This window comes from Thunnus albacares, chromosome 4 (genome assembly GCF_914725855.1).
Source record: "Thunnus albacares chromosome 4, fThuAlb1.1, whole genome shotgun sequence".
NCBI classification, from domain to species: domain Eukaryota; kingdom Metazoa; phylum Chordata; class Actinopteri; order Scombriformes; family Scombridae; genus Thunnus; species Thunnus albacares.
In genome coordinates this window covers 34360767-34385321 of record NC_058109.1, presented here as the reverse complement: position 1 = coordinate 34385321, position 24555 = coordinate 34360767, and the positions used below count along the sequence as shown (strand labels likewise).

The window sequence follows — 24555 nt, the reverse complement described above, 5'->3', positions numbered from 1 at the left end:
GTGGAAGAATTTGCTCCATTTTATGGGTGTAACTGCAGTCATTGTGTATTGGGCTCTGAGTGCTTCTAAAACACAGGTTGCCTACACTCAACAATATACCTAAATGCCTCCTGTGTAGTCACCCACTGCTGATGATGATCTGCTAAACGTGTTGCTAACGCTTTCTGTCTAGACGCAGGGTAAGAGTGTCCATTCTTGATTAAAAGTTCTGTTTTCACTGTCTACTCTTCTCTTTTTCGAGCACATTTCTTTGACTCATATCACGCCTCGTCTTCGGTCTCTCCATGACATGAAGGAGACAGTGGGCAGGGCCCTGAAGCTCCGCTGTGCCCCTGCACAGAGTGGAGAGGCTCACTGATTGCTGGTTTATTCAAAGTTTATGAATATTAAATGTACTGTGTGTCAAAATTGCACCAAACTGCACTCCCTTTGGTTACCAGCCACACACCTGCCAAGTGTGGTGTCGATCGGATGAACGGTTCAAGAGATACGCAAAGGACATACATACAGACATGCATATATATACAGAGATTCTTTACTTTAGTAGATAGATGAAAAATTATTTGTAACTGAATGTAAACCTTAAAGTTATAATCTTGATGATTTTCATTTAAATAAATGTCTGTTAAGTCACTATCACTGAATGAGGTAACACAATGGTGATTGAGCCCATGGCTCGCTGATGAAGCTTTTGCATTTGCAGTGTTATGATTATTACAAACAGGGTGTCAGTGGCAACTTTCCCGCCATGCCTTAAAATCACGAGTGACGAGTTAGTGATGTGATTTTCATCACACAGTGGTTGATCTGCCAGAGAGGGTAGGCAGACCTAACGCAACAGGCTCGCTCTGCAGTTTGCTTATGCTAGCGTGACGTCTCACAGTGACTAGGAGTGGAGCCGTAGCGAGGTTACATCGCTGTTTCCATCTCTCTCCTCTGCTCTACTCTGTCTGTCTCTGTATCATGGATGTATAAATAGCTGCAGGTCTGTGTGTCTGGTGGAGCTGAGCTTTGGCTGAGTGCTCAGCGCAGTCGTCTGTGGTCTGGGAGATTGGGGTTTGAGACCTGGTGTGGGAATCCCACTTTGCAAAATAGTTTATTGAAGATCACTTATTTTAACACTTTAATATCCTAAAATTAGAAGTGTAATAAAAACAAAAACAGTATTGTTATGCCTATTTCCACTTTTTTTCGAATACAATTACAAATACAAATAATTTTGCTGCCTCAACAAATACAAATACAAATACTTGGCTCTCTGCACATCCCTAACAACGACACTGTTTGGATCTCTGGGAGCGAGGTTGAGTGAGGTCCAAAAACACACCTGCAATTACTGCTTAACGCCATATGGTGCTGCCAAAGAGAACAAAACAGAGGCATTCGAGATTGCCATTTTAATGACTTTAAAGGTCAAATTAAAATGAGAATATAAGGTGTGTGAACATGGTATCACTAAACCATCAGGAGCAATTGCGGTTCAGTTTCTTACTCAAAAAGACTTCAACATGTGTAGCCAAGGAACTGCAATCAATGGATGACTCTGCACAAAATCTTGTCATACAATGGGATCAAACCAGCAACCTAGTGAATGCAAAGTCGCCTCTCTGACCAATTTCCACCATATCAATATATATAGTATTTAATAGAGTTGTATATTCTTTACAAAGTTAAAATGCTCTGCTATGTTATGCTGTAAAGCTATCTGTCATCATGCTGTAAAGAAGACCAGCAGATACCTATTGAGTCATGTAGAGGCAGTCAGGCTAAATAAAAATCTGCTGGTCCTCTTTCAGCCCTGTCTCCCACAAATTACGTTTATATGCTACTAATTCACTTTTATCAACATATCTGCATAAAATGATCACATCTGCTTAGTGTTCACTTAAACCCTGCCAAACATAGGACCAAGCCAACTGAGCCTTCAACTGCAACTCCCTTGAGCCTTTGCAAATAGTCCACATTCATAGTCTCAGCATAGTCTTGGCTCCTTCATGGAGAGACGCTGAGTCAGTTGTTACTGATGAGACGGGCACTGAGCTTATTGAGAAACTCCCCGCACAGGAAGCTCTCCTTCATAGTGTTGCCTAATGGAGTGAGTCAAACACGAGATTAAGCTGCAGAACACAGGACCTCTGCTCTGTGGTACCTCTGAACCTGAATGCATTAAAGTCAACTGTGGTCAGAAGCACAGGGAGTGGATGATTAATATAATATTGAGATAAGATATGAAATATATGATTAATAATGAGGAATATAAGACAAACCAGTGTTTACTGCTTTACTGAGAGTTGCCCTATTATTGCCCTTTTTTGGTTGACCATTTTCACATTTAACAGTTCACATGAGGACAGCACTGCCAAATAGTACATCACTGTGGTAGAATAAAGTGTTCAAACAACAACCCTGTTTCCTAAACCTAAAAGACAAGGTTGGAAACAAGTTGATTAATCTATTAGTCAATTGACAGAAAATACATCATCAGTAATTTTCATAATTAATTGGTGTTTTGGATTGTTGGTCAGATGCAACAGTTGGAAGATGTCAACATTGGCTCCAGAAACTTATAATGGCCATTCTTCCATTTTTTTCTGACATTGTATATTAAATAGTTAATCAATTATTTAAAACAAATCTGCAGATTAATTGATGATGAAAACAACTTCCCTAGTAGAATATAAACAGTGAATCCCAGGGCAGCTAATGTTGGAAGTTGAATGGTCCTGACATCCAAAAGCTCAAAACAGAAAGTGTAGATTTCTAAAGGGTTGTAAAGGGTTTCTCTGTTGGATAAGACAGACATTTCTAATTTCATCCTTGATGGAACTGAATTATAGAAGATGTTCTTTTTTGTTCATTTATAATTTTACCACACAAAAATATAATTTTACATAGTTAACATTACAGGTGGAGGAAAAAGAACATTAGGGACTGGACTGGTCAAGACAGATAATTCAATTTTATTTTCTGGGTATGTTAAATGTACTAGTAGAGTGGTAGAGCAGAAGGTAAAAAAGAGAGGAGGAGTTTAAAATACTTGGTCCAGGGCCAAAATGAGTCATATTTTACTCAATTTTGATCCCACCTGTATTAGATGTAAGACTCAATCTGCTTCTTTATATCACCAATTTTGGGCCTGCCCTTTAGTGGCAAAACTTTGGGACAGTATATTTAAATGCCTCTCCGAAATACACCACACGAATATTCAAGCCTCTCCGTGGGTCGTGTTATTTTTGAGCTTTGTCAGTAAACTCACCCCTGTCTGGACTTCAGCGTGGGGCAGTGGCCCTGTCTGCACTTCTTGCAATAAGGGTCATTCTTTTAAATTGGAAATCATCTGACACTCCACCGTTCAGACACTGGATTAGAGATCTATTGATGTCTTTGGGTTTAGAGAAGATCAGATACTCACTTAAGGGTAAATCCAACCTTTTTTCTAAGATCTGGGACCCCTATATGGCTTATCTTGGGAAAACTGATTTTTAACCAGTTTTTTCTTGTGGTTTTCACGTAAAAGACTGGTCCATCTTTTTTTTCTCTCTCTCTCTCTTTAAATTATTATTATCATCATTAGTACAATTATTATCATTATTATTTCAACATGTAATTTTGCTGGTCATGTATTTTCTATTTGTGTCCCCTGTGTGTGTGTACAGGAAATTATAACTCGGAGGCTGACTGGAACATTTTTCCCACTCTGCTGCTTGAGTTATTGCCTGAACTATATGACGTGAACACAGCATACAGTAGCAGTCAAAAGTTTGGACACACCTTTTCATTCTCTTGAATAAGAAAATGTGTCCAAACTTTTGAGTGCTACTGTAAGTGCTACAACTTAAAATGTTCTATTACTAATCTTTTGCTGGCAGTATAGTTCCTCTTGTCATGTTGGGTTGAAAGTTGTTACACATATCCATTGTGCTCTTCTAAATTGTTGTTAACTATAACACAACAGTGTCAAAACCTGCTGTATTGTATGTTCATGAAGGCTTTTGTCATTGCTTTGTTGCTCAGTGGTACTCTCCTCTGGCACACAGGAAGTGATGTGTTTTATGTTTGTGGTTTGTTCTGAATAATTAGAAGAAAAACTGGATAGTTTACATGAGGAGTGATATGCGGAACAGCCAAAGATACAAATTCCACCTACAAAAAAATCCTAATTATATCAACAGAGAATCCGAGGAAAAAATGTCACATGGACTTGATTGGTAAATACTCTGGGGAGTGAAATGCAGAGACGTCCCATAGCACCAAAGATGCAAACAAGACTTAGGCCTAATTTCTCTCTAAGAAATGTCTGTTCTCTCTAAGGAGAGAGAGAACCAGAGAGTGCTGAAATAAGTCAGTGATTTCAAAAAGTCCTGAGTCCGTTGCCATCCACACAGCTGCCTTGTGGGAAGGAATAATCCAGCCATCAATACCTCCTCCCAGATAATGTTAGCCCTTCCAGATCAATGCACAATTAACCCTACTACCCCCTCCTTCACACACACACACACACACACCATCACTGTGTATCCTTTCAGTGAAAAAAACTGGAGTGATGATTTGTGAAATAATCTTGCTGAGTTCAGGGACAAAACCACATCAAACCACATCTTCAACACGGTGAAACCCATTTCCCACCTGCTGCGAACACTCGCGTGTTTGAGACCGGTTTCATCTGCATCACGTCTAGTTAATTAGCGGTTTGTGTAATTAGGAATCCGCCAGGGGATTCTTTGATGTGGAGTGAGCTTGCGGGAGACACTTGTAGGCTCCACCTGGACTGATAAAATCTTTTCAGCGCTCACTGATGGGAGAATACCAGAGACATGGACACACAGAGGTACAGTAACTGCTACTACATACATCTGTCACAGCTGAGCTTATACAGCTAGCTTCCAAAGCAAACTGACACTCTGAAAACAATGATCAACATCAGACAAAGACTGAAAAAAAAATCCTCACTTTCATCCAGTTTAAAAACCACTGAGACTTTTTTTCTCCAATGTATCCCTCTCTAATCTGCTCAGCTGTATCTATCTGTCAGTTTATTGCACATCCTAATACAATTACATACACAATACAGCCTTTACATGGTGTTTGTTCCGGTTGTGCACCGATGAATGAATGCGCTGAGTGGGGATACATTACTGGAATGCATGTTTAGATCATGCATAATGTAGGCTAATCTGGCAGGCAGATATAGCAACAAAAATAGAAGCTGTGATCTTTGATGCAACGCCGCTGAAGGCACTTCATTATCATAATTCCATACAATTACACTCTGACACATTATTTTAACCAGCAATGAGAGAGAAGAGTCAGTGTCAGAGTGATGGAGTTTTTTTGGGGGAAGACCCAGGGTCTGCCAACAAAGTGTCACAGCCTCTTTATTTTGGCAAATGTCTGACGACACAGTGGATGACTAACAAGATGTTATTTAGTCAGTTTGCTAAAAACATAGAGTTCACGAAACTTTCAGATCCTGAATGCCTGCAGAGGCATTGCGTGGGGACGTTGATCTTTTTGCTCTCCATCAAGTGCAAGATCACATTTAAGCTATGGGGAGCACCCGTGCGCTTTGCTGTGCCTAACTGGCGCCCATAGGGAGAGAGGGAGGGTGCGCTACTGATGAGGAGCCAGTCCCCCATACAGTGTTCGTGCGCAGAATGAACGATGCGCTCCCGCTGCGCTCATCCTGAGGAGGATCTGGTGACATTTCTGCCAAAGACGTGAGATGTAGCCAGACACAAGATGAGATGAAGAGGAGGTGCTGATGCGTCTCACCTGGAGGTATTCCCCCCCTTCTCCAAATAGGCTTGGAGGACCCTACATCCACCCCCCAAAACACGTCAAAGGGTCTTCCTTACCGCATAGCAGCTGCATCCAGGCGCACGTCTTGTAGACCGTGGCGGTGTTGCAGAAGAAGAAGAGGGCGAAGCAGGCGATGCAGCTGATGATGAGTACCATGGACATCAGCACGAAGAAGGAGGCCGCCTTGAAGGCTCCCGACGGGATGGAGCTGAAGTCGGAGAAGCTGCCCTGGCACAAGAGCTCCCGGTCGGAGTTCCCGTTGCCCACACAGTAGTGGAACAAGCCGAAGTAGCCGGCTTGGGGGGTGTTGACGCTGTCGCCGATCCAGTAGGGCTGGATGAACACCACCACGTTGATGATGGCCAAGCAGATGGTGAATATGGCCCACAGGACCCCGATGGCCCTGGAGTTGCGCATGTAGTTGTCATGGTAGATTTTGGAGGCTTCTTGCAAAGGCAGCATTTTTCTCTCCCACCACCCCACCCCCCCTCACATCAGCGGCAAACTGGTGTTCCCTCTTCTTGATCTCTACTCTTATCCTGCTTTATCCGTGGCTAGAAAAATATGCAGTGAAATTATATTTAACAATAAAAAAAGAAAAAAAGAGAAAAGAATATAGATAATTCCTCTGCAAGAAATGTCCAAAGGTCCAGAGTGTCCCCCCTTCTCCTCCTGAACCTCAGTCAACCAGCAGATCCAGATCCTGCTCTTTTTTGAATTAGTCTCACATCCAAATACTCCCCCCTCCTCCCTCCCCCTCAGCTCAGTCAATCAATTCAGTAGCGATTGCGTGATTGAACTGACGGGAAAGCCTCCCCTCTCCCCCGCTCCTCTCAGCGCGTAAAGACACGGCAGAGCCGACAGCCGAGCTCAAGGAGCCAAACACAGCGGCCAAGGATGGACTGCACGAGGTGCATTGTTTTCTTTCAGCACGTCACCTCCGCCTTATAATCTAACGGTGTCCGCTCTGCTGTGCATTCAGACTCCAGAAAAGGCTTTAAAGATTCCCCGAGATGATGATGAATCCTCCGCCAATGAACAGAGATCTCAAAGAAATGAACGAAGACATTGATGCAGCCTTTGGCATGGTATACTCAATAATTAGACTTAACGAAAAACAGAAATTTGACACGACGAAAGTCCAAGTACGCATAAAAAATGTATAAAAATAGAAATCAGTCCTCCAACACTGCACACACCGACAACCCCATGACTGTGGTTTTGGATACTGTGGCTCCCACTCACTCTCCCCTCTGTGTGTCTCCCTTTGCCTCTCTCTCTCTCTCTCTCTCTCTCTCTCTCTCTCTCTCTCTCTCTCCTTCGTGCGCGCAACCGGGGAACGTCGACAGTTTGTGGATGACAGCGCGCACACATTTTGATATTGCAGAAATCCCCCCGCAGACACCCCTCTCTGTCTCCACAGTCACACACACACACGCGCACATTATTGAGTGCTGGCGTCAGTAACAGTCAGGTCTGAGGACTTGCTATATTTAACTAAAGAGAGCAAAGTTCAAGAAAAACACTCACCAACCCACAATGAACTTCCTAAAACCTGCTCCATAACTTTCAGGACCTTTCCTTCAGGCTGGTTTACAATATCAAAGCAGTTCCACAGGACCTCTGGAGCACTGAAAGCCCCATGATTACTGTGTGTCAGCTGGTTTGTGGTAAACTGATTGGGACAGGGTGGTTTCTGCTTATTTTCTAATACTGAACCCATGTTGTTAAAAAGGGACTTGGGTGAAAAACTAGTTTAAAACCTTCATTTCTACAGAATTGTGTTTTCATGTTGCACATTCCTTACCTTAACCAGTTTATATAACAAACACAATCTTTCACTCAATTTTTCAAGTCTGTCTTAAAACACTTTCATTTTTATTTTATACTGTAATTGGAACTAGAACTTGAAGAAGCCACATTTCACTGCCTTCAATGTTGCCATCTGCTGTCTTGCTGTGTATGTGACAATAAAACCTCTTGAATCTTGGACACACACACTGTGGATTTTGGCCTCCATCACTTACATTGAAAGCATGTTTGAAGGGGGACTTTTAATATCCAGTATGAACAGGAGGAATGATTACAGAGAGGAAAACTTCTTTCACTGATCATATGGACACCTGACTGTTTTAAGACACACTTGAACAATTGTGAACCCGTCCTTTAACAACAACATAGTTATGTGCAGATATTGTAGAAAGCAAAATATGGGAAACATTGCATTGGATGTAAAAACAAAAATTGAAAATAATATGGGGTTTCCAGACGTTTTTGCAAGACGTTTATCACACTAATCAGATGAGTTATTATTGCATCAATTTGTTTCCCCTGATTTTGTAGCCTAATGAAAGGCTAAATTCAATGAATGTAATTATATGACATGCAGGACTGTTTCCTTATGTTGGTTAGTGAGATGTTGTACTTGCATTTATTGTGAGTGGATAGGTCACAGCTCTGTAGATATTTATGTTAAAAAGACTACATCTCTTATTGGTCTTTCCCCCCTATCTCATATAACTCAGTATCTCACAAGTGGCCCCCTGAGTGTGTCTGACCCCCATGTAAAACAGAGTGACGACATAGAGGCAGTTCATTAATTAAGCTAATTACACAATGATTGTAATTTTTTTTATAAATCATCTCTATTATAAAATGTTCATAAATGAATTTTTCCATCCAGTGTTTTCATCTCTCTATCATCCACAGTAATGATTCACTACATTACTACACTCTCTCTCTCATGCAGTTTTGATAAATAGGAAATTACTGTATTTCAGCACAATTGTTTACTCTATTGCTGGCTAGTTTTGGCTGCTATCAGTTCACTGCTGAAGAGTAATGCAGCATAAAAACAAACAGTGAATGCTGGCATGAACCTATCTAAATGAGCTGCTTGAGTTTACAGCTTTATTTTGATTGAGATCTGAAATGTGAAATGTTGGGATGTCAGGGTTTGGCTGTGTTATGTTTGATATGCCTCACTAATATGAGAATAGACTGTTTTTATTCTGTTCATTTCTGTGCGCAAAGGACTAATTCAAATAAACAAATGAAGTAATTTGAGGGTACAAGTTAGTAATTCCACGCGAGAAATAATTCATTTGAGATCAAATGATATGACATTTTGAAGTCAAAGTGGTCTTTGCGCTAGAATGGTGATGACTAAGAGCATCAACCTCAAATCACTTTGGCTAGTGTTCATGTCCTCCTGGCTCCATAAAAAGGTTTCACAAGTGTAATTTTTCATTTACTAAAAGTTATCAATAACAGGGTTCAAACAATAAAATTCTTCTAAATATCTGGTATATGCAACAATGTTATCAAACAGAGCTTTGTGAACTGATGTGGGGTTGTTTTAGGATCCCATGGTTGTAATTGGGCTAATGTCTTATTTCATTATATAATTGTTGAATATTTTGATTTATTTTTTATGAGAAGGGTGAGGATTATATTAGTTAACATGTTCAGTTCCTCACCATGGTTTTACATTTGTAGAATGTGATTACACTGAAGATTTAGTGAATAACATGTACTGAACATACAACACCACATGTGCTGATTGAGTTTACTCATGAAATCAGAGAGTTTATCATGAGGTAGATTCACACATGGCTGAACATGATGTGTTGTGAGCAGCACAGAGCGGTCATGTTTACCATCAGAACAGCACAGTGAGTATTCAACAGCTGTGTGGCTGTTTGACCAATCTTAATACCGACAGCTGGCTTTGACTTTCACTCATGTAATAATTCATTCACTGCAAGAAGACACAATGTTCCCCACTACATTAAAGAGCAGTCTTCTAAGACTCATGTGATAATTCCAAAATAACTCTCATGTGAATTCATCTAAACCAAACAGGGTTTGATGATGTTTTTTTCTGAAGTCATAGTGCTTTCTTTGTAACTTTTTTGTACTTAACAAGAAACACTGAAAAGAATAAATCCTGAAAGTTCTCACGATTGTTGTCATTTGTTTCCTTAAACTTAAGTGTTTACATAGCACAGAAAAGTGTCATGCTACAACAGGCTAAGAGAAAAAAGATTTATTAATAAGATTTGCTATTTTTTTTAAATTGTATTTCCAATGGAGGTCATTTGTTGTCTATTTTTGTCATATTCCATTATCACCAGCATCAACAGCAACATTATCAATACAAGAATAACAAAAGTGATTGCAGTTTGCAGTCAATGCATATTTAAAGCTGCATGAGATAATCTGCACAATAGCACCCCCCAATGGCATGTTCAGAAAAATGTACACAGAGTAGCCTAATGCATTTTACCAATTTATTTAGTGTAATATATGGAACTTATCTTTGGCCATGCTTCGTTCACTATACTTATTGTAATCAACCAGCTTTGACATCCAAGAGAGAGTCAGGCCCCACTACAATAAACCATATTCATTATTGTACTCATATGGCAAAACAACTGTTCAAACATTAAAGCAAGGATGAAAATAGTCTGAAAATAGTTGATTATTTTGCTTTTACAAGTGAGATATACTTTTTTAAAACCTTTATTTATTCAGGTAAATTTCACTGAGAGGAAGCCTCTCTTTTGCAGGAACGCCCTGATCACATTCACACAGTTACACACATTCACATCTAGAAGCTGCCCAGTATAACCACAGTCTGATCTGCTGGCCACTGAGCAGCTCCACTGTTGGGGTTAAGGGCCTTTTTCAAGGGCACCTCAGTGGTAATGAAGGAAGGACAAGCACTGCTTTTCACTTTCCCATCACAGATTTATCCTGCTGGTCCAAAGTCACACGCTTGCTTCTCTAACCTTTAGGCCACTACTGCCCAATATCTCACAGCACTGATATGTATTCTCAGAGAATATCAGTGTTTTAGATTTGTGACTGTAATCATTAGCAACGGTTTATCCTGAGATTTTCTTTTAGGTATGAGACAGAGATGCCATTTATCACTGTTGGTGTTTACATTGGTAATTTAACTATTGCCTTCATGTGTAAGAGACATTATACTAATTAAAGTTTAAATATCAAAAATAACAAACATATAATATATTTTTATGCAGATGATATCATTTTATTTTCATCACAGCCAATAAATAAAATATGTATGTAACATAATGGAAAAATTCAGAAGATACACTTTAATATATAAAATCATTGTTCCTTCAATAATAATAATATATTAACTGTTACAGTTACAAACCAACTTTTCATTGGACATGAGATGGTCTCAAATACACGCTAATTAATAATACACCAAGAAATGTATTCTCTTATTTTGGGTGGAATTTTCACCTCCAGTATTATTATTATTCCCTGATTTTACTATATATATATTTTTTCAAATAATAGAAATGAACCCTTAACAGGCTAAATTGTGGACATATATTTCTAGCCTCCTTTTCTTTCATATTTGGAAATGTAAGCTGTAAGGATTCTTTAAACATTACCACATGTTATATTGAACTTTGTTTGTTGGATCTGAGTTATATTATTATATTATAGTATTATTTTCAATAGACCACTGTTGTGGGAATTATTCCTCTAAATAAACGATGAAGTCACAGAGAGCAGCGTCTTTTGGAGTAAATCAGAAGTCACATTTGCAAATGCATCTCCAGTTTGCTAGGCTGTGAGATGGCTGTGGTGAAGTTCAGTCATCATATTTCTAGTCTCCTGCGTCACAGAGCATTTCACATTCCTCAACCTAACAGTTGTCTTTTAATCAGTACACAGTATTTCTACTGTCCATTCATATCTGTCTTCCTTCCCAAGGGGGTTTCTTTCTCTGCCTGTCTGCTGAGAATTCAAAGTTGAAGGCCAAATCTCACAGCTTCACCTTTGATAACATTTCACACCTGCTGGTGTTGGGAACCGGCAGTAGAACATTTTCACACAAGAAGCAAAGTAACACACCGTGCACTCAGCCATTAAACAGTGCACATAAGACAAGATAGATAATAAGACATTAAATATATATATATATATATATATATATACACACACACACACACACACACACACACACACACACACACACACATATATATATATATATATATATATATATATTCCCTTTAGAGAGCAGAAAAGGTTGGGGGACGGGGAAATGAGTGCTATTTCGTTATGTAAAGTTTATGGGTAAGTGACTTTCACTTCTTTCTTGCCTGAATATTTGTTTTTGAATATATGAAAGGCACATCCATAAGAAAAACAGATGTTCAGGCTTCAAGTGTGCTGTGCCCAACACTCTGAGATAAAGTAGATGGCGGTCGGGAGTAGGCCGTATTGAATATGCAGCACCAGGATTTGAGTAAACACAGCGTGGCTGAAGACAGTCCAAAACATCAGACCTCATCCTCTTCAGCAACAACAAACGTCATTTAAAGGGGGAGATGGCTGTCACATGGTTATGTCAGCTTCCTGTTTACCGCCAGTTGTACCTTCAGACTGGAGTACACAGATTGCAACACCGCGCTCCGCTGTTGTGGCGTTCATCCACAACAACATATGCAGCATTGAGATCCTGCAGCCACAGGGTTGACTGCTGTATAACTTTAATCCGTTTATCGTCATGGTCGTGGTTACTAAGGAGACATGAAGACGTGACATTGAGGAAACGTGAGCAGGCCGGGAAGGATCCTGGATATTTCCTGAGTCCAGCCGACCGGACTTCAGTTAGCTAGTGCTGGGTGTGTGGCTTCACTTCACCTTATGTCAGAAACGCAAACAAACCAGCGGTGATGTGGGAGACGACTTCGGAGGTCTGAAATTGCTTAAACAAACTATACGTGTATTTTGAGGTAGTGAAAACGACAAACATACGCCTGGGAAGCTGAACTAGCCTGTTAGCTGATTGTGCTAGCTCCGGTGGCCGCAGACGCCGCGGTGTGAGAGGCTGGCTGTACAGGCTGGCTGACGGCTTGTGTCTGGAGAGTGGAGCCGCTCGCCGGTGCCCTGAATTCAGGAAGAGTCCCCGGCTCCGGCCCCCTCAAGCGGGCAGTCAGGAAGAAGCTGGCTGGGAAGGGATGGCCTGGTCGGTCTTCCCGTTCCAAAGGACAAGGCGCTGCGGTGTTTGAAGGAGGTCGGGTCCGGTTAGAGGCCACCACCGCGGGTCGAGGCGCTATGATGGCCGCCTCCCCCTCCGTGGCCGCCGGCTTCAAGGCCTCCGGGCTGTCGGTCAGAAAGAGCGAGGAAATAGTGGATTTGATAGACGTGTTTTCGAAGACGCAGTACAGAGCAAAGGAAGTCACTCCTCGGGTAAGGTTTCTGGGTACAATATTCAGTGTGCTTTAGCTTATTTGACTACCTGTCATCCTATCATGTGTGAAAGATACATTGAATTGCATGGTATAATCAAAGAATTTAAAGTGACTTAGTACACCGGCAAAGCCACATACATTGTAGGTAGTTATTTATAACCTTTAGGAACCACTGCTCAGTTCAGCATATACCTGATCCACCAAGCAGGACTTAACTTCCCTAAACTTACAATGTTTTTATTTATAGACTCTGCTCTCCACTTCACACCACTGCAGGTTATTTCGGTGCATGTTGATGTTGAGTTCACAGCCTTCATTCAGATCTGAAGTGAATGACATTTTGTTGAAAAACCGTGTTGCTTTGTGTATTGAATTCTCCCCGAATTGAAGCTATGACTCTATAAAGTCATCATAATTATCATCGTACATTGTTGCACATGTGTCCTATAAATGACAGATGGTGTAGAACACGAATGATTTTTTTTTAATGAAAAGCCATTCAAGATTAAATCGCTAAATAGTTGTGAAACTGGCTTCTGTCAGGCAAGGGCCAGCTTGCTTCTTACAGTGCCAACATTCTCCAAATTGTTGTGATCCTGAATGCCACACATGATAACTTGGATGGTGTTAATCACACTGCACAGTAACATTAATATCTTCAGTTCCTGTTGCTCCTTGAGCTTGAATGGGTCAGAGCTTTACTAACAGTAAAGTGAATTGATGGTAAATGTAAAATGTTATATATTGATTATCAAATGACAAGTTTGATGAAAAAATGGATTTTGATCTTAATTGGTGTTGATGACATTCTGGATATAACTTCCAAATAAATTTCTAGGTATTTGAGATTGATCAGTCTTCAAAATACAGGGATGACACAAATTGTAGGGCAGAATTTGGTTTAAGACAACCCTATTTTCATTGTGGTAGGTGTCCGCACAACCAAAACATTCTGATTTGCTTTCAAAATGATCCCCGATGGAAAAAAATTAGTTTCCTTGCAAACCACTAACGAAAATTTTGTTTTGATTTCTTTTCAGATGGAGGTGATAGAGAAACGTTGTCTGGAGTTATTCGCAAGAGATTACAAGTACAGTATCATCCATAACGCCAACGGAGAAGTGTGTGGCCATTACCCCCGACAGATAGTTTTCCTGGAGTATGAATGCACAGATGTGGAGAGAGACAGGTACCACCGCTCCACTACTCAGCCAATCCATCATTTTCTGATACAAAGTCCAGACCACTCGGTTACCAATTACCCTTCTTGTTTGTTTGTGTCACTGCTCTCATCATGCACACCTTACTGTGGTGCAGGGAGCAAAGGTTAGCCTTCATCCCGACCCCCCCCCCTCCCTCCCCGGTCACATCAAGGCAGCAGAGGGATGAAGTGACTGCTCTGTCACATGAGGTCACATTGTGGCCGGAAATAGGAAGCAATTTCCAGTGATTCAATAAATTGTCATTTCTTACTGCTGAATAATGCAGTTACAGTATTTTCCACTGTAGTTCTGGAAATAGAAGATGTTCTTCAATGCTGGAGCAAAACCGACATTCACAACAAAGGCTTCATATACAATATTAAAAAAGGCCCCCGTTGTTTGGCAAAATCCCTCTTGTGCACTGAAACATTTTCCTTCCAGCATCATGTTTTCACTTCATAGTCTGTCCTGCAGTTACCCTCGTTGCAAACGAATAAGTTGGGGAAATAACATTTAAATTATTCATAGCAGCACCAGACACATTTGCAAAGGAGTTTCTAAGCAGGATTGCTGGTAGTGTCATGTAGTGTGTAGTAGTGCTGAAACACTTAGTCAATCCAATGATTTTTGATTTAATCAACCAAAATTGAATCATTTATCAAATAAAAATACCAAACATCCGTTGGTTCCAGCTTCTCATATGTGCAGACTTTTTTCGCTGTATATTATTTCCAATGGAATATCTTTGGATGTTAGACAAAACAAGTCATTTGGAGACACCATCACTGTAATGAGCATTTTTCAAACACTGATGGGCATTTTTCACTATTTCATGACATTTTATTGACTAAACATTTTATCAAATAATCAAAGAAACAACTGACAGATTAATTCATTATCATTAGTTGAAGCCCCAGTTAGTTTTTTTTCTCACTAAAACTCACTTGATAAGCTCACATGAGGTAATGAATGAATGGATAAAATTGTAAAAAGCTTGCTGATTTGGTGATGATTGATTGATATGTGTCATTCATTAGTCATCCATCATTCAACAGGCCTTTCAAATGTTCACTGTAACTTATTTAACCTTTTGAGATAATCATTCAAATGTTTGTGTTTATGTGATTGAAACAGCAACAGGCAGGCAGTTAACATATACTGATAATAGTAATGAAATAATCAATAGTTGTTAAAGCCTGATGTGTAGCCATGGCTGAATATCCCATGTAACTGTAACCTGCAATTCAGAAGATAAAAACAAGTCGACTGACTGCTGGATAACAAGTGGTGTGTGTGTGTGTGTGTGTGTGTGTGTGTGTGTGTGTAGGTTTGAGAGCACAGTGCAGATCAGTAAACTGCAGGACTTGGTGAACCGGAGTAAGTTGGCTCGTTGCAGAGGGAGGTTTGTGTGTCCTGTCATCCTCTACAATGGCAAGGTACTGCTGCATGACTGGAAACTCTACACTCTCTCCTCAGGGTTGTAATGTATATTGTATTTGTTATATTCAACTTTCTCTTGAAACAAGTTTTAAGACCTTAAAGGTCCAGTGTGTAGAATTTAGTGACTTGGCAGAAATGGAATGTAATATTCATGAGTATGTTTTAGTTAGTGTATAATCTCCTGAAAATAAGAATTGTTGTGTTTTCGTTACCTTAGAATGAGCCCTTTATATCTATATAGGGAGCGGATCCTCTTCCACAGAGCCCGCCATGTTGCACCGCCATGTTTCTACAGTAGCCCAGAACAGATAAACCAGCTCTAGAGGGTCTTTCACGTTTTTCACAAATGGGTAGCTCTGGGTCTGAAAAGGGAAGCCAATGCCGAAGTGCCTTAAACCTGCATTCTCTCTATTGGCCATCAGGGGGCAACTCCACTGGCTCCAAAAAGTCCGATTGTAGGGAAGTCTATGAGGAAATGACCCTACTTCTCACTTGATTTATTACCTCAGTGACCACTTTCCTAATGAGTTTATGGTCTCAATCACTAGTTTCAAGTCTTCTTCAATTCAGCATGATGTTCATTTTGTAAATTATGGTCCAATTTATAGTAAGACAGACTTAAAGCAGGGTATGCTTTCGAGTGTGGCTATGTTGTGATTGACAAGTCACTACCTCAGTGACAACGTTGATTACATAACGTAACCATGACGTAACCCCAGAATCACAGAGTATAGGTGTCACAGTGTGTTTTCAGCTCATGAAAGTTAATTGTAACATTTTGGTTGCCTAAAAAAAAGTCTTGTTCAGCATTTGGTTGTACTAAAAGACCCTCTAAGTAGTCAGATGTTCAGTTTTTCCAGTAAGTACATTTAGTTTAAATGGTTTAAGCCTGTTTTTCGCTAGTGGAAATTAGCATTAGCATTAGCATTATCACAGTTAACTGTAGACTGTAAATGCACCATGCTGACCAAATCAAAGATGGTGACGGTCAAATCAACGATGGCGACGGTCTAAATTGCCAAACTCAAGGCTTCAAAATGGCAGTCCACAAACCAATGGGTGATGTCACAGTGACTACGTCCATATGTTTTTTTTACAGTCTATGGTTTTTTGCAAGTTTCGTGGCCACTGTAGGTCCTCCTACATGCTTGGAAAGGGAGGGTGAAGGGAGGGGTATTCCATCACTAGATGCCACTAAATCCTACACACCTTTAAGACATTAGAACGACTAAAACCCCTGTATCAATAAAGGATCTCAGTTTTTTATTTCTTTTCTTTGTTGTTCTCCAACATCCCTGATTTCAGTAGATATTTAAAACTTACCACGATTGCTGCAGAAAATGTGAAATTAAAATAACAACATGTCCATCCTCTGAAAGAAAACATAGGCCAGTGAAGATTAGTTTATGAAACTGTATTCGAAGAAATCAGAATCATCTTTATTGGCCAAGTATGTTTACACATACAAGGACTTTGGTTTAATGGCTCTCAGTGTACTTACACAGAATAAGAACACAACAAAAGAGTTAAAGCAAGAAAGTTAAAGCATTGCAGTTTGTACTAGAACACACTGTAACAGGGACAGTAGTGCTTATGGAACTAAAATAAGAAATACCTCCAAGCGATTCTGCTTAGAATAAGATTTTCTGTGGTTAGCACTACCTCTTTGTGGCTTTGTGGCCTGGCAGGTGACACAGCTATGAATTGTGGTAGCAGTCTGCTGGTGCTGTATGAGCACAGTATTGTTTGTTCCTCATTGCAGCATATTTGCCGATCGTCCACTCTGGCAGGCTGGGGGGAGCTGTACGGACGCACGGGCTACAACTATATCTTCTCAGGTACAACACACAAACACGGAAACTTAAATTTAGCTTAAAAAGGGAAGTTGTGGTTGAATTTTTTTTTTTTCCGTGTGAGATTTCAGTTCCATGTGCGTTCTCAGACTCGAGAATAGTAGCAGCACTTGTCACACAGCTGTCAAACTTTTCCTATTGGGACTAGATCGCCAAGTCACCAAGAAATGTTGTTAATATCACTGTATTTTATCATGCTGTAGTACATTAGTAAAAATACAAAACCTCCACGTCCACTTTGATTGTTATTATATCTTAAGCAAGTCGATGAAAGTTGAGGTTTTTTTTTTTTTAAATATTGTACCAAAATAAACTGACTGATATGACTGGTATGCCTTTGAAGATGTTGGGTGTAGTTTCAAGTATTACTGGCGTTGTAGTAAATGAGCTAAAGTGAAAAATGGGCAGATCCACAAATGAAGAGTACATTATATTGTATTTTTTATTTTAGCGGTTCTGTATTTCATAATAATGATGATGATACATTTAAAACATTTCTGAACTGCAGAAAGGCAAATAAAATCAGACGATTACAAAATAATACAAAAATAAAATTGAATAAATTATCCAGCAATAATATAATAAAAAAAAAAAAATCAGATAAGTCATGTTGGAAATAAAACAATACACCAACATTAATAAATGGCTATATTAAAACAAAAGGAAGCTGCAATAAGCATCTAGTCGTGGGGTTTTTTTGTTTCAAAATGCCCCAAATTCTGATTCTGTTTGAGTTAAACCTTAATTATCTACTTGCTGAGTGTAATCCTTGTTGCTCTACATCTTTGATCACTTTCAATCTGAATTCCAGCTCTTTGTTCTCAGGTTGCACAGGCCTGAAGCAGAGATGATCTGTTCCTGTCGCTCATGTAGTAATTAGCTCGCATCAAGCAGAGCAATGGCCAGAAGGGTACAAAACCTCTCCAGAATTCCTCATTTCAAAAATACTTTTTACAAGATCTAACCCGCAAATGAAGTTAGGAGGAGGAGGAGGCTTTTACATTATATTCATTTTACAGACGCCTTTGTCCAATGCATGGACAGTAAATGCATTTAAACTCCAGAGGAAGAAGAGCTTGTGCATACCTCCTACACATAATCAAGAGAAGATTTTCTATATCAGCTACCTCGTCCTTATTTACTGTGACAAACATAAATTGTCCTTGCTGCAAATTAGTTGCTGCTGCCAGGTGAGAAATTGGTTATGCAGATTGACTTTACAGTATTACATTTTAATTGGTCAAAAGCTGAATTAGAGTAGAAGACAACACACACACACCACCTGCTGTGTCTGTCCTGTGGTGCAGGGAATCAATTCCCCTGAACATCCAAAGAAAGTGGATTCCTACACACACTAATCACCTCTGCATGGATTTATTGATTTATGATTTTCAATTTTTGACAAATTTTGCTTTAAATATTTTCTCATTGTCTTCTTTTAAGACATATAAAAATACTCTGAATCATAATGTGTGTGTGAGTTTAATTACCTAGTTAGAAATTTTTAAAGTGACATCATAATAAAGATATATCTTCACTTTTAGAATATAGAATACACTGCTGTCAACTTCTAGATGATAGTAGTATCTAATATTTAAGTTTGTACACATGCTTATAATAGACTTACTATGACATGGCAGTGACTGTGGATAATCTTCTTTACCAGACATGACCAAAATGTAATTATTTGAGTATAAAAGAGGAGGCCAAAATGACTAACAGCTGTAGTCTGTCATTTAGTGTTTTTCAGTGAACGACTGAACTTTCTGAGTCATTTTAATTATCCTCAGTTTGTGGAGGCGTGCCTCATATTGCTCATATAGTTCATCTTGTCTTCATCTTGTGTCTTTATAGGGGGCAGTGATGACACGTGGACAGAGTCAGAAGAGGTTCCAGAGGATGACAGTGCAGTCAGGTAATCAAATCCATTTAACTAGATTAGTGTACAGTGAACATCAGACAGCAGTCTCTCTGTGGGCTAAATCAGTATGTGAAACTAACTGCCTGTGACAACAATAAAACACAACAATCAGTGACTTCACTGAAAGTGTTCAAAAGTTACACATTACTCATTACTTCAAAAGTGATATCATGACTCAAAGTCAATAATCAGACAGTAATTGTTTCTCCTCTCTCTCCTCCTCTGCAGGAATGGGGACTCCCAGCTCTTTGACAAGGTTCGAGGCCATGACATTAAGCTGCTACGTTACCTCTCGGTTCGCTACATCTGTGACCTGATGGTGGAGAACAAGAAGGTTAAGTTTGGCCTAAAGTAAGGAACACAATGGACTAGTTCATACACACTCTGACTGTTATGTAGGTCATTGTTTCCACTGGACTTTGTAGGAAGAAACCTTATGGAAAGCATCTGACTCTGCCTCAGATTTTTAGCAAATGCTTCCATTTATTGAGTTAGGAGTGTGGGTGCATGCGGTTTATGTGATTATGTTGTTTGGGAGAAAGTTTTGGTGTGATTTTTTTTTTTTTTTTTTAAATTGAGCTCTGTGTACAGGGCTTTGGTGATCATTGTCATCCTTTTGTTTTTTCTGTACATGTATTTAATCATCTACAGCTGTCGTTGTGACTGTTAATGTGTACTGTAGGTAGAACAGATGATGCAGGTACTGTTTAGGTATACTTAACTGCACTGAAAATGTACAGTGAACTATCAGAAGATGAGGTAACAAACTGATTAAGGAACAGCATGGAATAATGTTAGGTTAGAAAGGCAGGAAACAGGCAGTGAGCAATTATGCTATACAGCGTACTAAAGATGGCTGTTTCTCAAAATAACAGTAACATGTGTTACTTTTGCCAACATACAGTATATACAGTATATACTACACTGATATCTCTGATAAGCCTTTTTGCCCTGTGTTGTGTATTAAAATTCTGGTGCCTGAATTCTTACATTGCATCTCTGTATCTCTACAGTGTTACATCCTCTGAGAAGGCAGACAAGGCCCAACGCTATGCAGACTTCACCCTGCTCTCTGTGCCTTACCCAGGTAAACAACTGCTGTTAAGTCTTCCCAGTCATCCCGCTAGAGATAAACCCATAAATAAGCTGGGCTGGTGCTGTATACTAGCTGATATTAGCTTATTGCAGATACTGTGTAAAAGTATTTGTGTATCTGTTGACATATGAGTAAGAAGACACTGCAGCATAGAAATTCCCAAGATCCATTAGAGTTAACTAAGAAATAGTGTCACAGTTACATAATTTGTCCACCAGAGAGCACCAACAAATTTATTTTTGGCTGGACCGGCCACACATCAGCCCTATAACCCTGAATGTCTGTCACTGACTGACTGACTGACTGACTGAGTGATGAAGTTACATCATTGGTCAGCCGGCCCAGTGTTGGAGTTTCCTCATTGGCTATTGCTCTTTCAAAATGAATTGGCATGAACAGTTTCAATTATGTCCTCAGGGAGTAAATAAGTTTTAAAAACACACATTTACTGACTGAAGCATCTCCTACGGAGGCTTTGACACTGACAGGAGCACCAACCCGCAGATACAAAGAGACACAACAGATCCATTTTTACCAGCCTGCACGGCGGCTACTGCTAGTGAGCATAGCCATGCTGTATTGTGTGTTGCCCATACACTGTATTAAAAATAAGGTGTTGCCGCAGTGTTTTTGGTTTAACAGCACCGTGCTGGGCAGGTGACAGGTGTGTTTACAGTGTTTGTGTGCTCTGAAAGACGTCATGGTTGGTATATAGTCACACAGCTGACGGACTGTTGATGGACTGTGGTCTGGCATGCTAATCCTATGTAAACATATGGATGAGACCATATGTTCACAGACATCTGCAGATAGAAACAGATGAAAGAGCAGCAGAGTTAACAGATAATTAGCATAGTTATAATTAAAATAAAAGTAAGTTCTTTTTCAAATCAAACATCAGAGGATATGAGTGGAAAGTATTGTTCGTGCAACATTTATAAGCCTTTTTTTTTCGACTCAAACATAGCTAAACCATGTCATGTGATATGCTACTTCAGTACACTTTAACAACAAATAGTATTGGGACCACCACAGAAAATTGCAGTAATACAGGAATTCATATCATAGACCCTAACAACTGACTATCTCTTTTAAGAAATTGACCACAATTATGCACACTGACCATACACAGTCCAGCCATATACTACCGTAAAATGTCCTGCTGTCCTTGACACAACTTTTCTAGGACACAAATTTAACAAATCCTTATAATAGAGTTGTTTATGTTTGTTGTTGCATTTATGGAAAAAATGACCATTAGCCAATACATCATTATCAGATTTTTTTTCAACACACCTCAAAAATCCAGTATCAGGCAGGCTATAATGTGGAGTTGTGCAACGATGTTGACATAGTGGCCACAGAATTGCAAATACACGATTCCTGGACTGAAATAAAGGGAAAAATTGCCTATTCGAGTGAAATCTGAAGCCCACTCAAATCTTTGGTGTTTGTTGCTGTAAAAAAAGTTGTTTTCTGGTTTCACTCAGCAAAATGACCCATCATTCACAAACAAAAAGAGGGGAAGTCCATTTAAAAAAAAAACATAGCTGTGACTGTTTGGTACTAAAGATATAGAATGATAAAAAAAAGAAACTTCAGACTGCCATTTATAAGAAAATTATGCATCCATCACTGTTTCATCACTATTGAATTTAAAGTTATAAAGTTGTAACATTTTTTTACTTAAATTTTTAAGACAAGGACCACATTCTGTATCGGCTTCAGCTAAAAACCAGGTGAAAACAAGGCTGACTAGAGGGTCACTGTGTTTGTCTTCTTTTCTTTGTTTAGGGTGTGAGTTTTTTAAGGACTACAAAGACAGAGACTACACAGCTGAAGGACTGGTGTTCAACTGGAATCAGGTACAGTGTGTGCACACAGTCGGCTCACTTAATCATAGTAACCTGGTTCTGTTGTATTGATCTGATGCCACTGTCTCTCCTCTGACAGGACTATGTAGACGCTCCTTTGACAATCCCTGTGTGCTTCACCCAGAACTTGAACATTGACTGGACTCAATACCAGGTATCATCTACTCTACTTTTAACTTCTTTACTCTGTCCTCCACAACTGTGACTCAGTTTTGCTCTGTAATATTTTTGGTGTGTCAGTGCCATCTGTTGTCCAACCTGCAAAGTGCTTTGGTCATGATTCATAACCACTTGAACTGCACTTGTACAGTAATAGTTACAGTGTGGTTAAACCCCTCAAACCTCACTGACTCATTCTGTGCAGCCAGATGTTGTTCAAATCTTTTTTTATTTTAAGAGAGATACCAAAGTTTCCAAATATACCAAATATGTCAGCCACAAAAAAACGGAAGCATTTCTTTTGGTTCAGTGAGAGCTAGAACAAGCTGATACAGAATATATATGATGCTGTCATTAGTACAGTGTGGAATAAAGGTGTGTGTATGTTTTCAGTCATGGGACCTGGTGGAGCAGACCCAAAACTACCTGAAGCTGCTGCTCCACATCATCAACAGTGATGGTAGGTGATGATGATGAGGTTTAATGTTAGTTAATGGTTGTGTCTTGGGTTGTGGGCTAAAAGTAGCATGTGGGAAACAGCTGCACTTATTCTTTTCAGTAATCAATAAATCATGTAGACAAAAAAGTAGGCTATAAGTTTGCTATGGAGCCTTATCAGTAGTCAAAACATCCAAGGTTTTCAATTTATGATGATGGAAACAGAGATAACAACATCATGAATTTTCTATTTATCAACTAATACTAATATGATTTACTAATAATATAATAATATTACAGACTGCTATACAAATGTTTGTGTGAGGTCTGTATGTGTGGTGCTTGTTTCCCAAAAGTGGGCTGTTTAAGGCTCCAAATATGCTCCATGCAAGTAAGCAAATGCACGCTCTTCAAGCTATGTGAGATTGATTTCATGCATTGTTGCATTTTGGAATGTGTCACCTGAAAATTCTTAACACTACGCAAGCGTGAGCTGTGTCGTAGCTCTGTCTGAGTGTTGTAGCCAGAGTCGGTCAAAACAATCCTGCCGAGCAGTTGGATGAACTTTGTCTTTATTCAGACAGGAATTCTCCATCATTCCTCTGAATGATTCAGAAATCACACATCACATCAACTGCGTTTCCTTTTTTTTCTTTCTTCTGTGCACATTCCTCTACAGACACCATATTTGATATTTGATGATTAGCTGATTAGCTCTATCTAGCCTATATCCCCCTCCTTGAAGACTGATTCATCACCTCAGGAGTGCATGTTGAGTATATTCACTGTAGTTGCATGTTTGCAGCGGCTGGGCCAGGTGTTTGTGTTTGCATACTTGCGTGGGGAACCTATCTGTTTCTATAATGCTGCGGCCCAGAACAGATGCTACACTAATACCCTGAAGAGAATTTACATATTGCAGGATAAATAAATAATCAACTGCTCACTAAATTCTCTGACAAATGACTGTGGTGCATAAATCAGTGTGAATATATTATTAAATCTTATTTTACCTTTATTGAACCTGGTTCAGTAAAGGTGAAATCTTTTCTTCTTTTTTGTTGTTTTTTTTTTTTTTTTTTTTTTACAGAATGCTCTGGCCACACTGGCAACATAGTTAATAATTACATAACATAATTACATTACGTAAGAAAGACAATAAAAGGCATTTACATATATAAAAGCACAACATTTCTCACTTGACGTCTGTAAAATCAGCAGCAAGTGTGTCAGTTTGTACACTTTTATGGATGTATGGACGAATAGTTATATGGGTCATAATAACATAATGTGGTCTAAAAACATAAACAACATAATACATAGTAAAAAAAAAAGTGAGTTCATGTTATTTGTCATCTTTAAGGAAACATTCAAACAAAACTGCACATAAATTATTTTTTCTGAACTTTATACGGATAGTTCCAATATTAATATATATCACACTATGAAAAATACATGAAAACTTAACACATAAAATAATTAAACTGAAGTTCAAAGCAATGCACTGTGTTCTGGTGTTACTGTAT

The 24555-nt window shown here is 39.3% G+C and overlaps 2 protein-coding genes across 4 annotated transcripts in view; one reads left to right on the top strand and one right to left on the bottom strand.

The window, feature by feature from the left end:
- The window catches only part of lhfpl4a (LHFPL tetraspan subfamily member 4a), a 49429-nt gene extending 41618 nt beyond the window's left edge, over positions 1–7811 (bottom strand). For both annotated transcript variants that reach the window (XM_044349131.1, XM_044349132.1), the window contains exon 1: positions 5856–7811. In XM_044349131.1, the coding sequence (XP_044205066.1) occupies positions 5856–6261 (406 nt within the window). In that variant the 5' untranslated portion in view covers positions 6262–7811. The remainder of the gene's footprint in view (positions 1–5855) is intronic.
- Positions 1–24555, top strand: part of mtmr14 (myotubularin related protein 14) — a 56964-nt gene that overhangs the window by 15403 nt on the left and 17006 nt on the right. Inside the window, exons 1-10 of one of the 2 annotated variants that reach the window (XM_044349129.1) lie at positions 12017–13044; positions 14087–14235; positions 15576–15684; positions 17451–17526; positions 19396–19456; positions 19691–19813; positions 20476–20549; positions 22353–22423; positions 22512–22586; positions 22985–23051. In XM_044349129.1, coding sequence (XP_044205064.1) covers positions 12910–13044; positions 14087–14235; positions 15576–15684; positions 17451–17526; positions 19396–19456; positions 19691–19813; positions 20476–20549; positions 22353–22423; positions 22512–22586; positions 22985–23051 — 940 coding nt within the window. In that variant the 5' untranslated portion in view covers positions 12017–12909. Of the gene's footprint in view, positions 1–12016; positions 13045–14086; positions 14236–15575; positions 15685–17450; positions 17527–19395; positions 19457–19690; positions 19814–20475; positions 20550–22352; positions 22424–22511; positions 22587–22984; positions 23052–24555 lie in introns of those variants that run through there. The other variant, XM_044349130.1, reaches the window with a different exon arrangement.